Genomic DNA, 13,104 nt, shown 5'->3' on the forward strand with positions numbered 1-13,104 from the left:
TTCTTAAATTTATATAAAATTTATGTCAAGCAAGCATTTCCCTCAACCTTTTGTAGAGTTGTAGCCTCTCGTGTTAAACACACGAGGGGAACAAGGAGTAGGAAGGGAACAGAGTGTGGCGAAAAGTCATCGAAAGCTATTACAACTGAATACATTTATTACTGATCATACAAGAAATTATTCATTACAACATTAATGACGAAAACGTAAACAGTTGATATTTGCGGCGTGGCTCTGATTCGAAAGTCTGTGAACAGAAACGTTTAACAATTATGAGACACGTGAAAGAAGCTTAACACATCAACTTTACAATTGCCCGTGCTCTCATACTTGGCACGCCGCTTGGCGCTGGGTACACCGTCAAAAGAAAAGCTAAGTTACAACGTACATAAATTCCCAGACTGTAAAAGAAAATAACTAACCAAAACTCTCGACTTATGCAATATTGTTGACCTTTATAGACAAGACGACTAATACATATAGCGTGTTTTTACGTAGGTACGCAGACCTCTAATAAATAACCTAACACCTCGTCGACTCTTGTCGAGACGTATTTCTGCGGGCAAGTCGGAGCATGGATTACCAGTGACTATCTGCGCAAACTATCTTAGCGCGAGAACTGCTCGTCGGTGTGGGCACTGGGATTATTCTTCGGGTGTCACTGCCGGGTTTCGCACCTAAGTGCTGTATGTCCAGTCGGTAGTCAAGTCTTTCCTCGGGACTCATGAGCTCACACCGCCGTCTCCAAGCCTTGCCTCCGTCACCACTGCCCCTCTTCTCACTCTAAGTTTTCTACCCACTCGGTCTATAAGTGTCTACGACGAAACAGTACTTTACCAAGTGGTAGCTTCTTCCAACGGGCAGCGTGACGGCAGGCCGGCGAGACGTGTTGACGGTGTAGCTTCCTCCGGCAGGGAAGGCAAGCAGGATTTAAGTTTTTTTTTTTTTTTTTAAAAAGGTTTGACAAGTCAAGTATCACCTATTGAGTAAGGTACTCACTCGTGTAAATTACACGATCCCACCACCTACAGTTGGGTTCAAACGCTCCAGCTCTTGGAGCTCTTTCGTAAACACTGCTACGAGCGGGGGAAATAAAGAAAAGAATGAAAATGAGGTATTACCAGCAAAGGTATAAGAAGCTGGGAAAAATTGGAAAACCCAGCCCGCAGCCATGGTGGAGGGGCAGCAAAAAGAAACAAAATGACATTTCGCCAACAAAAGAAAGAAAGTGGCACGGGGCAAAAGAAAAACCGATGCTGATGAACAGGTAGGGCGGTCAGCAAGAAGCCACGAGGAAAAGAATCTTCACGTTAGAAGGGAGCAGGCAAAGTCATGCCAATGTGAGGAGGACAGGCCGTGGTTCGACACTAAGGTCAAGGGGGATCTTGCAGCAGAAAATCACGAATGCGGCGATGAGCATGTGGTGCCGCGACGTCATAATCGCCGATGGCCGCAATCACCGGGTTGGTATGCCGGCGGATCTTCCGGAAGAAAGAGGCAGCAATCATTCTAACCCGCTCCTGCGGGGAGGGCACATTCCCTAGTCGGTAGAGAAGGCGGACGGCAGTACGGAGCGGCCAGCCGAGGACGGTGCGGAGTCCGCGGTTGTAGCCGGAGTAAACGGGCCGCTTACAGTACTCCGGCACGTACGCCCAGACAACGGCGCCGTACATCAAGATGGGCAGGATGAGTGATGCCCACAGCCGGAGACGGGTATCTTGGTCCAGAGGGCAAGCGGGCACAAGGAGAGGGCGCACCGAACGGAGAGCAGAACGGGCCTTGGCGGCCATGGTGGCAAGATGATGGGTCCACAACAGCGTGGAGTCCAAGTGGACTCCCAGGTACTTGATACGTGGCTGCCATGCCAGTGGGTGGCCGAGCAGAGTCGGCGGTGCAGGGGGACGCCGGCGACGTTTGGTCAGGAACATGACGGAGGTCTTCGCTGCGTTGGGCAATACGCCCCACCGCTGAAAGTACGTGCTCAGAGAACGAAGGCAGCACTGCGTACGGGCCTGAAGCTCCAGAGCATTCTCCCCGACCAGGTGGACAGCAGTGTCGTCAGCATACTGGTACACCGTGGCGCCCGGCAGACGTGGGAGATCGGCCACGTAGAGGGTAAACAGCAACGGGCTAAGGAGCGAGCCCTGTGGCACGCCAGCGGCAACAGGCCGCGGCCGGGAGAGGGCGTCGGCCACTCGAACCTGGAATCGGCGTCCGCGAAGGAAACTACATAGCAGTGACAAGAGGCGTTCGGGAAAGTGGCGCGACCGAAGCTTGCAGAGAAGACCATCATGATGTACAGAATCGAATGCCCGGGACAAATCGAGTGAAATGAGCGAGGAGTGCTGGTGCAAGCAAAACCCCTCCGTCACTTTGTCAATAAGGGCCGCGACGGCATGGATGGCAGAGTGGCGACGGCAAAAACCGAACTGGTGGTCGGGCAGGAGTTCCAAGACATCAGCAGCAAGGACGAGGCGACCCAAGATGATACGTTCCGACACTTTGAAGGCCAGCAGGGCCTCCGGCTGGTGTCGCTGGCGGTCGCGACGAGTCTCCTCCTTCACTGCAATATGGGCCCCCTTTTATACTCTGCGAACTGCTAGTATCAAACATGGCAGAATGTTCTCGATCGGGGCAACCGGAACCGGCGCCTGCGGCGATGTCCGGTTGGCAGCCCGCCAAAACGAGCCTCCGCGAGGGCTCCCGAGCGGCTCTGAACGTCATGCGCGCAGCGAGCGAACACTTGTCTTGTGCTGGTTGCATCGGCGCGCGGTTAGGCGCCGCGCGACATATCTTGATGTGCGTTTGCGGAGCACACGCAACAGAGTAAGATCTTCCATATTCCTCAAAATGCTTATAATCTCCTTTTCTCCATCTGAAATTCTGGCTTCTGCCAGAATCATCCAAACTAAAACAGCTTGATGGGTAAATGTCCACGAACAGCTCCACCGTAAGCATGCCCAGTTAAGATCTTGTCAACTGAATATGCAGCATAAACTGCCATTGTGTGAACAATGCACCTCATTAAGGAAATCGGTGAATGAAATGCTCATAATCTCACATAAATTATCCCAGACTGGATTTATCGTGAATTTATGTACAATGGTTGATCAAAAGTAACAAATCGTAGCTCCTTGCTGCTGGCTATCGTTGGAAGCAAATTTTAAAGCTGTGTACAGAGTGCTGTGGTTACTTGGTGTGAATTAATGAATGGCAGGAAAGTTACTGCTCTTCTTTCGCCACTAATTATGTTATGAATAAATCTGCATGAATCCCATCCATTCAGGAATTGTGGGCAGTTCTGGAGTTGGCTGCACTGATTGGAGCCACTTACACATCCACAACATATCTTGCCAAATGTGTGTAAATATATCGGCTGGAATGGGATTGAGCATGTTCAAGTCAAAAACAGTAATCGGCCATAATATATTGCTTGTCCGAAGATCAAAGGTCTGAAGTTCCATAACACGTAGGTAGTCTATTCTGCGGCAGAGAGACACGATTAAACATTAATTTTATACCATTCAAACACTCTTTTTAATAATCCTTATTTTTTCCATCCATTTTGCAAACCATGTATCTTAGAAAAAAATTGGTTGTCTGTAAAGTCGGTTTACAGACGATAGTTTAACGTGAAAACGTCATAACAAAACATTGATGAAATGATTGATCCAAAAGAAAATGAAATATCATATTCGGCCTGAGACTGAGCCGTAATAGGTTTTTGCAACCAAACCATTTAGGCATTAAAAATATTATATTCTTTGAGGAACAATTTTTTTTTTTAATTTTTCTATCTTTTGTATGATAATATCTACCTCTGCATACTTTTATGAATAAAATTGAATCATTTTTATTGAATTATCACTATTTTGTATGGATACAAAGAACGAGTGAAATGAAATCTACAATTTAATTGATAAATTTACTTTTAATTGCATTAATTAATTCAAATATATTTATTACTTTTGTAGTGTCGCGCGCGCCGTATTTATTTTTACAAGTACAAAAATGAAGGTATCGATGCGGCCGAGACTCGATCCGTCAACCTTTAGCTTTGTAGTCAGCGATTCTAAGTGCACGGCCACGAGGCCATATTGGAAACATTTGTTTCAGATGTTATATATATATTTATGAAAATTTTGGTTTGTGTTGTGGAAGTTTTAAAAACGTATGTAGTTCGCCAAGTTTATTTCTTATAGTGGTAGGCGTAGGCGGGAAATTAATAACCGTACCGATTGTGCTGAAAATCGGTGGACGATCGTTAAATTACATAATATTAATAATTCAAACGACAAGAATATGATTGAAAAGTCAAATCGATGGTTGTTCCAATCGAGTGGAAGAGAGATGCCACGCATGCGTACAATGAGCATAACAGGACACATCCGTAGTGGGACATCCGTAATGGGACATTGTGCGTTACGGGACACTTTTTCGTGCGTGCAGCCGGCGTTCATCGATTTATTAGACGTTGTCACGTCAAACATTTATTGAAACCTTTTTTGACGTGATGTCTAATAAATCGATGAATGCCGGCTGCACGCACGAAAAAGTGTCCCGTTACGCACATTGTCCCGTTATGCTCATTTTATATTGCTCTTTGCTAACCTGAACCTCCTAGCATTGTGATCGAGACCGTGGCGTGATTCTGTTTTCATGCATTTCACTGTAACATTTACATTGCTCTTTGCTAACCCGTTCCTCCTAGCATAGCTGCAGAGTCCGTGGCGCAAATATCTCTCTTCCACTCGATTGGAACAACCATCGATTTTACTTTTTCGAGGCACATTAAACTTGAAACACTCCCATTCGTTTCCTACTTTTCCTATCATCGTCCTATCCTTAACAGAACAACACAGATTGGAAGAAGTTAAATAGCAAACACGTATAAAAGTTATAGTTAAAATAATCTGTTCGTTAAAGTAATAAACATATTTGAATTAATGAGTGCAAATAAAAGTAAATTTATCAATTAAGTTGTAGATTTCATTTCACTCCTCCTTTGTATCCATACAAAATAGAGATAATTCAATAAAAATGATTCAGTTTTTTATTCATAAAAGTATGCAATCATTTCAACAATGTTTTGTTATGACGTGATCACGTTAAACTATCGTCCGTAAACCGACTTTACAGACAACCAATTTTTTGTACGAACAATGGTGTTTTACACATAATAATTCAAATTACACCCGGGATCTTTTGCACAATGTTTTAAAAATTATTGTAACACATTATAAATATGTTTGGTGTATTTGGGATGCGTATTTCTTATAAAATCGTATCATAAAAATGAAATAATATTATTCCCCTACGATGCTGTCATCCACGGTGACGGACGCGAACCGAACGAATCGCGCTATCTGTCTGCTTCCGCGACAACCAGGCACATGTTAATACATATTTTCCTTTGTTGATCGCGAAGGGCGTTATTATTAATGAATTATAAATAACATTTCGTGCCCGGGGCCAAAATTGCATATCATTTTGAGCACTGGAAGACATAAAAACGTAACATAGTCTCGATGAATTTTAATCTCGGCCCCAGCGCACCACGAGCGTCTGGGTTGGAGATTAAAGCCGAAATTCTTTCTTAAACTTACTAATACTTATTGTATTAACTGCAAGGGCATTTTTATTAAATTCTACGTTTAATTTTACGACGAACTAACTTCGTCGTTAAATGTGTAATTGCGAAAAAGCGTAAAACATTCTCGACGATCTTGAAGTTAAAAAGCAAACATGTATAAAAGTTATAGTTAAAATAATCTCTTCGTTAAAGTAATAAACATATTTGAATTAATGATTGCAAATATAAGTAATTTTATCAATTAAATTGTAGATTTCATTTCACTCCTTCGTATCCATACAAAATAGTGATAGTTCAATAAAAATGATTCAATTTTATTCATAAAAGTATGCAATCATTTCATCAATGTTTTTTTATGACGTTGAACGTTAAACTATCGTCCGTAAACCGACTTTACAGACAACCAATTTTTGTAGAAAATGTTGATGGTTTTATTTGGCACATGAGCACAATTTCACTAGAGGCCACAGTTTTTGATTTCTTCAAGAAAAACGTGTAGGTACTAGTTAAATTTTTCCCACATCCCCACCAGAAGTGCGTTTTTAATATGTTGATAATGGCTCTCCCTTCTACCAATGCACAACAATTTGTGACAACGCGAATTATTTGCCCTTTTCGACCTTTTTTTTTTAAGTAGTTGTTGAGTGGACTACCAGACGAGCCAGGTATTCCAACTCGGCGGAGGGGAAGGCGTGAGACAGAGAGTGGCAGAGGGGGGAGGAGGAAAACTCTTCGCCCTGCCATGCGCTTACAACAGGACTCGGATCTCGGCGTGTGGACGCGGCGTATCCTTGACTGCTAGCAGCTGACCCTGTCCCGCACGAGGTCGCAGCTGGAACACGTGCTCCGCTGCACGTCGCAGCCAGCGCGCGTGCCGCAAACACTGGGACGACCAATCAGCTACTAGTACCGGGAGAGAATCCAGCACTGAGATACAGTATGTCCATAAAAAGAATGTCCCAGTTTCAAAGGTATATTATGTAACTATAATTTAGACTATTTATAACCAATTATACGTCATATTGAAAGTAAACTTACCTAGTTTTTTTAAAAACAATTTTAATATGTGCACCTTTAGATAAACGGCACATATCCAACCTAAAGTCCAATTCTTCCCACAATATGTTTAAAAAGTCCGAAGTAATGGAAGCAATAGCTTATTCAATTCTGTGTCTCAACTCTGGCCAATCATTGGGTAGCGGCGATACGCAAACACGATCTTGCATAAAGCCCCAAAGGAAAAAATATCGGATGGCGTATGTCAAGTAAACGTGGAATCCAGCGAAAAAGAGCTCTGTCGTCTCGACTATTACAACCAATCCAACGGTCAGGGACTTCGGCGTTCAACCACTCTCGTTCAAATAGATTTCAATGGGAATGAGCTACATTCTGTTACCAAATAAAGATTACTGTTTTACCATATACTTTTTGGAAAAAAGCCATCATTTCGCGCTGCAAGCGAGAAAAAAAAGCATGCCTTATCTAAAACAGTGGGAGTTACTGTTTAATTGTGACCTTAAAGAACACTTTACAACGCTTGTAGTTGATATTATGAAATTTTATAACTGGGACATTATTTAATGGACATACTGTATAATGGTTACCGCAAGAGACTGTCAAGCGGACGCCTGCTCGTCGTTAAAAATAATAAAAACAACTTTTTTTTTGCAGAAATAAGGGGGAGAGAGAGAGGCAGAGAGCGATTAAGAAAAACGATAGTACCTAAACACGAGCCACTGGTCGCCACTTAGTATTTCCGAGGTCAGTTATAATGACTGCAAACAGAATGTCGTGTAATATGAGTGGAAGGTATATATTACCTCTTCACCTCACAGGACTCCTTAAACATAAATATTACGTCTGAAGAAGTATTTGCAGGTTAACTCGTTATATAATAGCAAGAAACGTGGGCTAGTAAACGTGAGCATGATGAGGTAAAAATTCGCGTGATACGATTATAGATTTTTAAAAGGAAATACCATAAGCATTTTACAATTTTTTATTTTATTTGTTTGAAAACTCCAAATACACCGAAATCCGTTCCCTGAAAATAAGGGACTGGCCGTGTCCTATCGAGCACTAGGAATGCGGATAGGGAACAGGTTTACCATATGCAACACCTAAGCCCTTATTTCCGTGTGCCAGAATACTGGCCCTGGAGGGTCGAAGACTTGGGGCTTCCTTCTCGCTACGCCAGTGAGAAACAATGCGTTTACAACAAGAATTCTTTCTTTGGAGACACCAAAAACAAATAAATAAGATTTGTGATGGTAACGTCACTACAGTAGTGCGTTTATGTTTAAGCGTATAAAAGTTCATGTAATTTTAAAAGCCACTGATATCAAAAGGCATAAAAACGTAGGCATTGCAACTATTTCTTCATTACTAAAATTTTTTTGTGAAGTTTCGTTTTCAAACACAAAGTTTCTAAGAGGATTGTTCTTATTGAATTGTAATATTTTTTTATAATTATTTTGGAGTTATAACGGTATGGTACTCGATGTAATAGCTGAGGAGCATGGCGAGGGAGTACATATGCCCGTTAACATCATCTATTGTGTATTATTCCAATATGAACAGTTATTTTAATTATCCAGGAGAAATGATCCCCCCCCCCCCCCTTACCTGTAACTTCATATCATTTGCTCAGTAATACGTCTCGTTCAGAAAAGCAGTTGGCGGCAGTTCTGGGAAGGAAAAGCTTCAAGCTATCGCCAAATCCCCTTAAATGTTTATGTTTGTAATAACTTCACAAAATTTGATTGATTTAAAGATGTATACGAATCATAAGGATTTTGAAAATAGCCGTGTTTGAATCTGTGAATTCTGGCGATTAGAATATGTTTGATTAGGGAAAGTGAAATAATACATTACGAAACATTGTACTTAATGACGTATTTGGGAACTACATGGGTGATTATATGCATGTTTATATTATACAAGTCATACCGAAATTTCAAGAAATTAAATTTTTTGAAGTGTTACTTCTTTCTACGAAGATTCCGATCGCACAAGGGAAATAGTTACGTGATGGCGTAGAGACCGGAAAAATTCGCAAATTCATTTCGTTATAATTAAATACAAATCTTTATACCTCAGTGCTGCCTCTGCTATTGGTTCACAACTCACCTGGATGACTCTGAACCAATGAGACACACAAACCAAAGCTTTATCAAATCACAGGCTGCTACGCTGGAACGTCTCACAAGACAGCAGCCAATGAGTGGGTGGTATTTGACCGAGTGTACGTAGAACTATGGAGTTCATCCTACAGGTCATTGAACCCGCGACCTTTTCCGGTCCCTAGTGATGGGGGAACTGGTAGAGCAGGAGAGTTGAGTCAGCGGCGACGCCACTCCAACGCATGCACTAGCGGTCGAATGGGAGTGAGGCAATGCCGTAGCAGTGGCTGCTTGTGTTTGACTACTGCTCAGTTTCCGTAACGGCTAATGATTGACGCTTCCATATTTATTTTATTTTAACTATCTACATTTTTTTAGTCATGTGGAAAAGAGTCCTTAATTTGTTCAATTAACTTTATAAGTATCATCCATGTTTATGTGAATAGTATGAATAAAAATGTAAAAAAGAAGTATAGACTTAAGAGGTTAGCTTTATAAGTATAATTTATTTTTGGTGTGTAAACACTGTGATTTTAAATGTCATAAAGAACCTATATACTGGTCAGATAGACTTTATGAGTGTAATTTATTTTCGATTGGAGTGTTTTTTGGTCTTTCATTTTATTCATTTAGAGATCATGATTTAACATCATGCCTAAATATAATAAAAGACTACAGACTAATAAGAGGTATTATCAAAGGCAACGTGGGAATAAATCACCAAAAGAGAATAAGTGTCAGTGAACGAGTGCGAGAGTACAGGGCGCGGAGAAGGCAGTTTTTAATTTGATATCATACCCGCATCCTTACTGTTGTTACGACCTATTGTGAGGAAAACTGCGTTCGTTAGAAATAGCCCAATTAAGTTTACTACAGTTTTATCAATAACTAATATTTACATTACTAATAAATAATTGTACTTAAAAAGGTCGGGATACCAGTCAATGGCACTTTAAAATGTTTATTTGCAAGTCATTCAATGTCTGTCTAGTTCCACAGTTCGCACTCCTCACTGGAGCTAGGCTAAACAGTGGTTCGCCCCTTACCTCGCGCTTGTACACACACAAAATCTCGCACCACTCAGTTGCACTCTCTCGATCACGTCGCTCCGCGTCGCGCTACTCTGAAGGTGGTCTCTCATCCTCTTCTCCGATGTCGCACTTCCCTTCACTCGCGGAACACTCCAAACTCTCGGAACTGTCACGAACTCCCGCGGATGCCGGAGTCGCTGCTTAAGTACCTGGGGCGCCCTTCTCAAACCAATGAGAGCGGTTGTGACGAGTCGCGTCATCTAGGGCCGACGTGATTCCCGAAACATCGAGAATGGCGACGCTTATTCACGCCATTCCACGCGGCGGCTTCTGTAAGTCCAAAATTCCTAGGCCGCTAAAGGTAATAATAGCCAGAGGTGGTACGATGGGTTGAGGCGAAGGGGGAAGGGAGTAGCGAGGACCCTTGTAATCCGGGCAGGCACGCGGGGCATGCCTTACGTCAGTGGACGGCGCATGACTCCAGGGGCCTTGCGTAGCCGCCAGCCAGCTCCGAACCTTAAATCGCGGTCTGTTCAATTATTATTTCTTGTTCAATAAATATACTAAAAATGTATCTCTATCTATTCCTATAAGCAAGAAGTTTCACTTCCTTCGCTTGTGGACTTAACGCACACATATATTTTTTTCTTTTGTATAACTTAAAAACTTGTAGTATTTTATTATATTGATTTATTTGCTGAATTGTATGATTTTAATATTAATTTATGTAGTCTGATATATAAACTTAAACAGCAGTAGACAACATTTAGGAGGTATTTAGTGTAAATATGGTTTTTTAATGAGTCTAACTGACCAAATGTGTAGGATCCTCGCTTGCTGACGTAACCTAGCTACGGGCCTGCAGAATGCGTGCTCAGCAGAAACAAGGAACAAGGCGGTTTAAGGGGGTGCCTCCCATTTCAGGTCAAGATTTTATATTTAAAGTATTTACAGATAAACTTGTAGACCTTTTCAATTGTTTAACTTCCAAGAAATAAAAAAATATATTCAGCGCAAACGTTTTGCATAATTAGCGGCCAAAGTTACATTTTTAACGTTTTTGGGTTGTACAAATAAGGAGAATTTAATTTATTGCAGAACTGAAACTTTTTAGGTTCAACTGCAATGCCACTGTCTACTTCAAGAAATGGTTTGAATTTATTTCAGAATATATTAATTAATTTAACCTGGCATTTCAAATTCTCAAATTTGTTACAATTTTGATAGCCAAGAAACATGAAATGAGTTTTTGTGATAGAAATGCAAACCATATATGAAGTAGCCAGTGGTATTGCTGTTAAACCTAAAAAGTTTCAGTTCTGCAATAAATGTAATTCTCCTTATTTGTACAACCCAAAAACGTTAAAAATGTAACTTTGGCCGCTAATTATGCAAAACGTATGCGCTCTATATATATATATATCATTTCGTGAAAGTCAAACAATTGAAAAAATCTAAAAGTTGATCAGTGATTAATATAAATATAAAATCATGACCTGAAATGGGAGGCACCCCCTTAAGGAATCGTCAAGTTAGCTGTTACAACCGGTGGCTTGATAATTTCACTGAGAAAAGCAACCTGTTACCTTGTTGCCAACCGCGTGAAGTGTAAACATGTCACATATTCCAGACTCTCATTAGCTTAAATAATTCCAGGATGTTATATACAGTGCCGCGGCAGATAAGATAGCTATTGAAAACAAGTAACAACTTCAAAGAAGGAGTCTTTGTTTCCATTGGGACGAGTGTAAATTGGTTTGCGTTATTTGAACATTCATTAACGTATTGTCAATTAAATGTTTTTTTAACTAGCAAAATTAATCTTTTTTTTTAATCTGGTAAATTTCGTAGCTAATTGTAATCGGATTGTAAAATACATAATTTAAAAGTTATTAATAACTACAATATGATATTTTCTTAAATTACCAATTATGATTTTTGGTACTGTTTAAATTAATATTTGTTACGTAAACAATCATTTTTTCCATTTTTCTTACTTTATTATTCCTTTTTAAAGTGTATTTTATGAAATGTTTATATTGCAAGGTCATAAATAATATTAAATGTTATTACATGGAGGAAACGCTTTTGGTGCAGTAGTTTTTATGTATAGTTTCTTACGTTCCAGTTGTCATTTATAAAGGGAGCATGTCACCGTCATCTGCATGAACTGTTCACAGGGGGACCTGACTCAGCAGTCGAAGAGGGCAGTGTTCCTCACAGTACACGATCTGGGCTGTAATCGTGAGTATAGACATAATTACACAACTGTACAATAGATAATTTAGTAGCATATTTTTTTGACGTGATAACGTCTTATAAATCCATGAACGCCGGCTGCACGCACGAAAAAGCATGACTCAATGTCACGTTCCGCCTGAGCCGAGCGTGCAAGAACCGGCGAACTACCGTGCTAGAAAATCTTTTATAATATCAAATAAGTTAAGGCGGCTTTTTTAAAAGCAGCAATTTAAAAAATTTGATTTATTTATCCAAATTCGTCCTTTCAAATTAACAATTTATTGACATTGATTTGATTTCAGTTTATTTCTATAACTAATTGTTCGTGATTATATTTAAAAAAATATTTCAATTAAATTTGCAAAAAACTGTAAATAATATTTGAAAATTAAAAAGTATGCAATTTTTCATCAATGTTTTCTTATGACGTTATCACGTAAAATGATCGTCCGTAAACCGACTTTACAGACAACCCCCTGTTTTTATTAACTTTTATATTAGCTTCTTTTCAAGCAATATTCAAAATGTAAATAATATTTTTGTTTTTTGATAGAGATTACATTGAACGGATCATGTCTTCCAAGCTCTAGCCACTCTAACTGATGTTTCGTGTATTTTATAATAGTTAACTCACCCTGAAGATGCCTAGGTACGACGAAACGTCTGTTAAAACAGCAACTTCGATAACAATGGCTGCCAGTGCATGCAATAAATAGTTTGAATCTGTTTCAAAACATTTTTATACGAATTTACTGTGCATACATAGTTCTTTGGAGAAAATATTTGTTTAAGAGGTTCCACGTTGTCAAGGAATACTGATTAACAAAAAAATGATTTAGCTGACTTACAGCTTGACCGAAGGGGACGATTGGGCAATACAATACTTGCTTAGCCGCTTTAATGTTTGGATGAAGATAATTAGCAATTAAGCTGAAATAAATTGTAATACAACATATTTTATTAATATTATATCAGTGAATAAACTCTCCAATTCAATTATTTGTTTTCTTTTTCAACAGCTGTAATAAATGGATAGTAAAATAAGTACTTAGAAAAATTTTACGTTTCTTCGCAGAAATTTATTTTTCTTACAGTACGCTGCCTACACATTCTCGTA

General features: G+C 40.1%; 1 protein-coding gene across 4 annotated transcripts in view; it reads left to right on the forward strand.

Moving 5' to 3' along the window:
• LOC134535781 (uncharacterized protein ZK1073.1) overlaps positions 1 to 13,104 on the forward strand; it is a 328,050-nt gene that overhangs the window by 228,308 nt on the left and 86,638 nt on the right. For all 4 annotated transcript variants that reach the window (XM_063375040.1, XM_063375044.1, XM_063375041.1 and 1 more), the window contains exon 3: positions 11,927 to 11,990. In XM_063375040.1, coding sequence (XP_063231110.1) covers positions 11,927 to 11,990 — 64 coding nt within the window. The remainder of the gene's footprint in view (positions 1 to 11,926; positions 11,991 to 13,104) is intronic.

This window comes from Bacillus rossius, chromosome 10 (genome assembly GCF_032445375.1).
Source record: "Bacillus rossius redtenbacheri isolate Brsri chromosome 10, Brsri_v3, whole genome shotgun sequence".
In the NCBI taxonomy this organism is placed as follows: Eukaryota; Metazoa; Arthropoda; class Insecta; order Phasmatodea; family Bacillidae; genus Bacillus; species Bacillus rossius.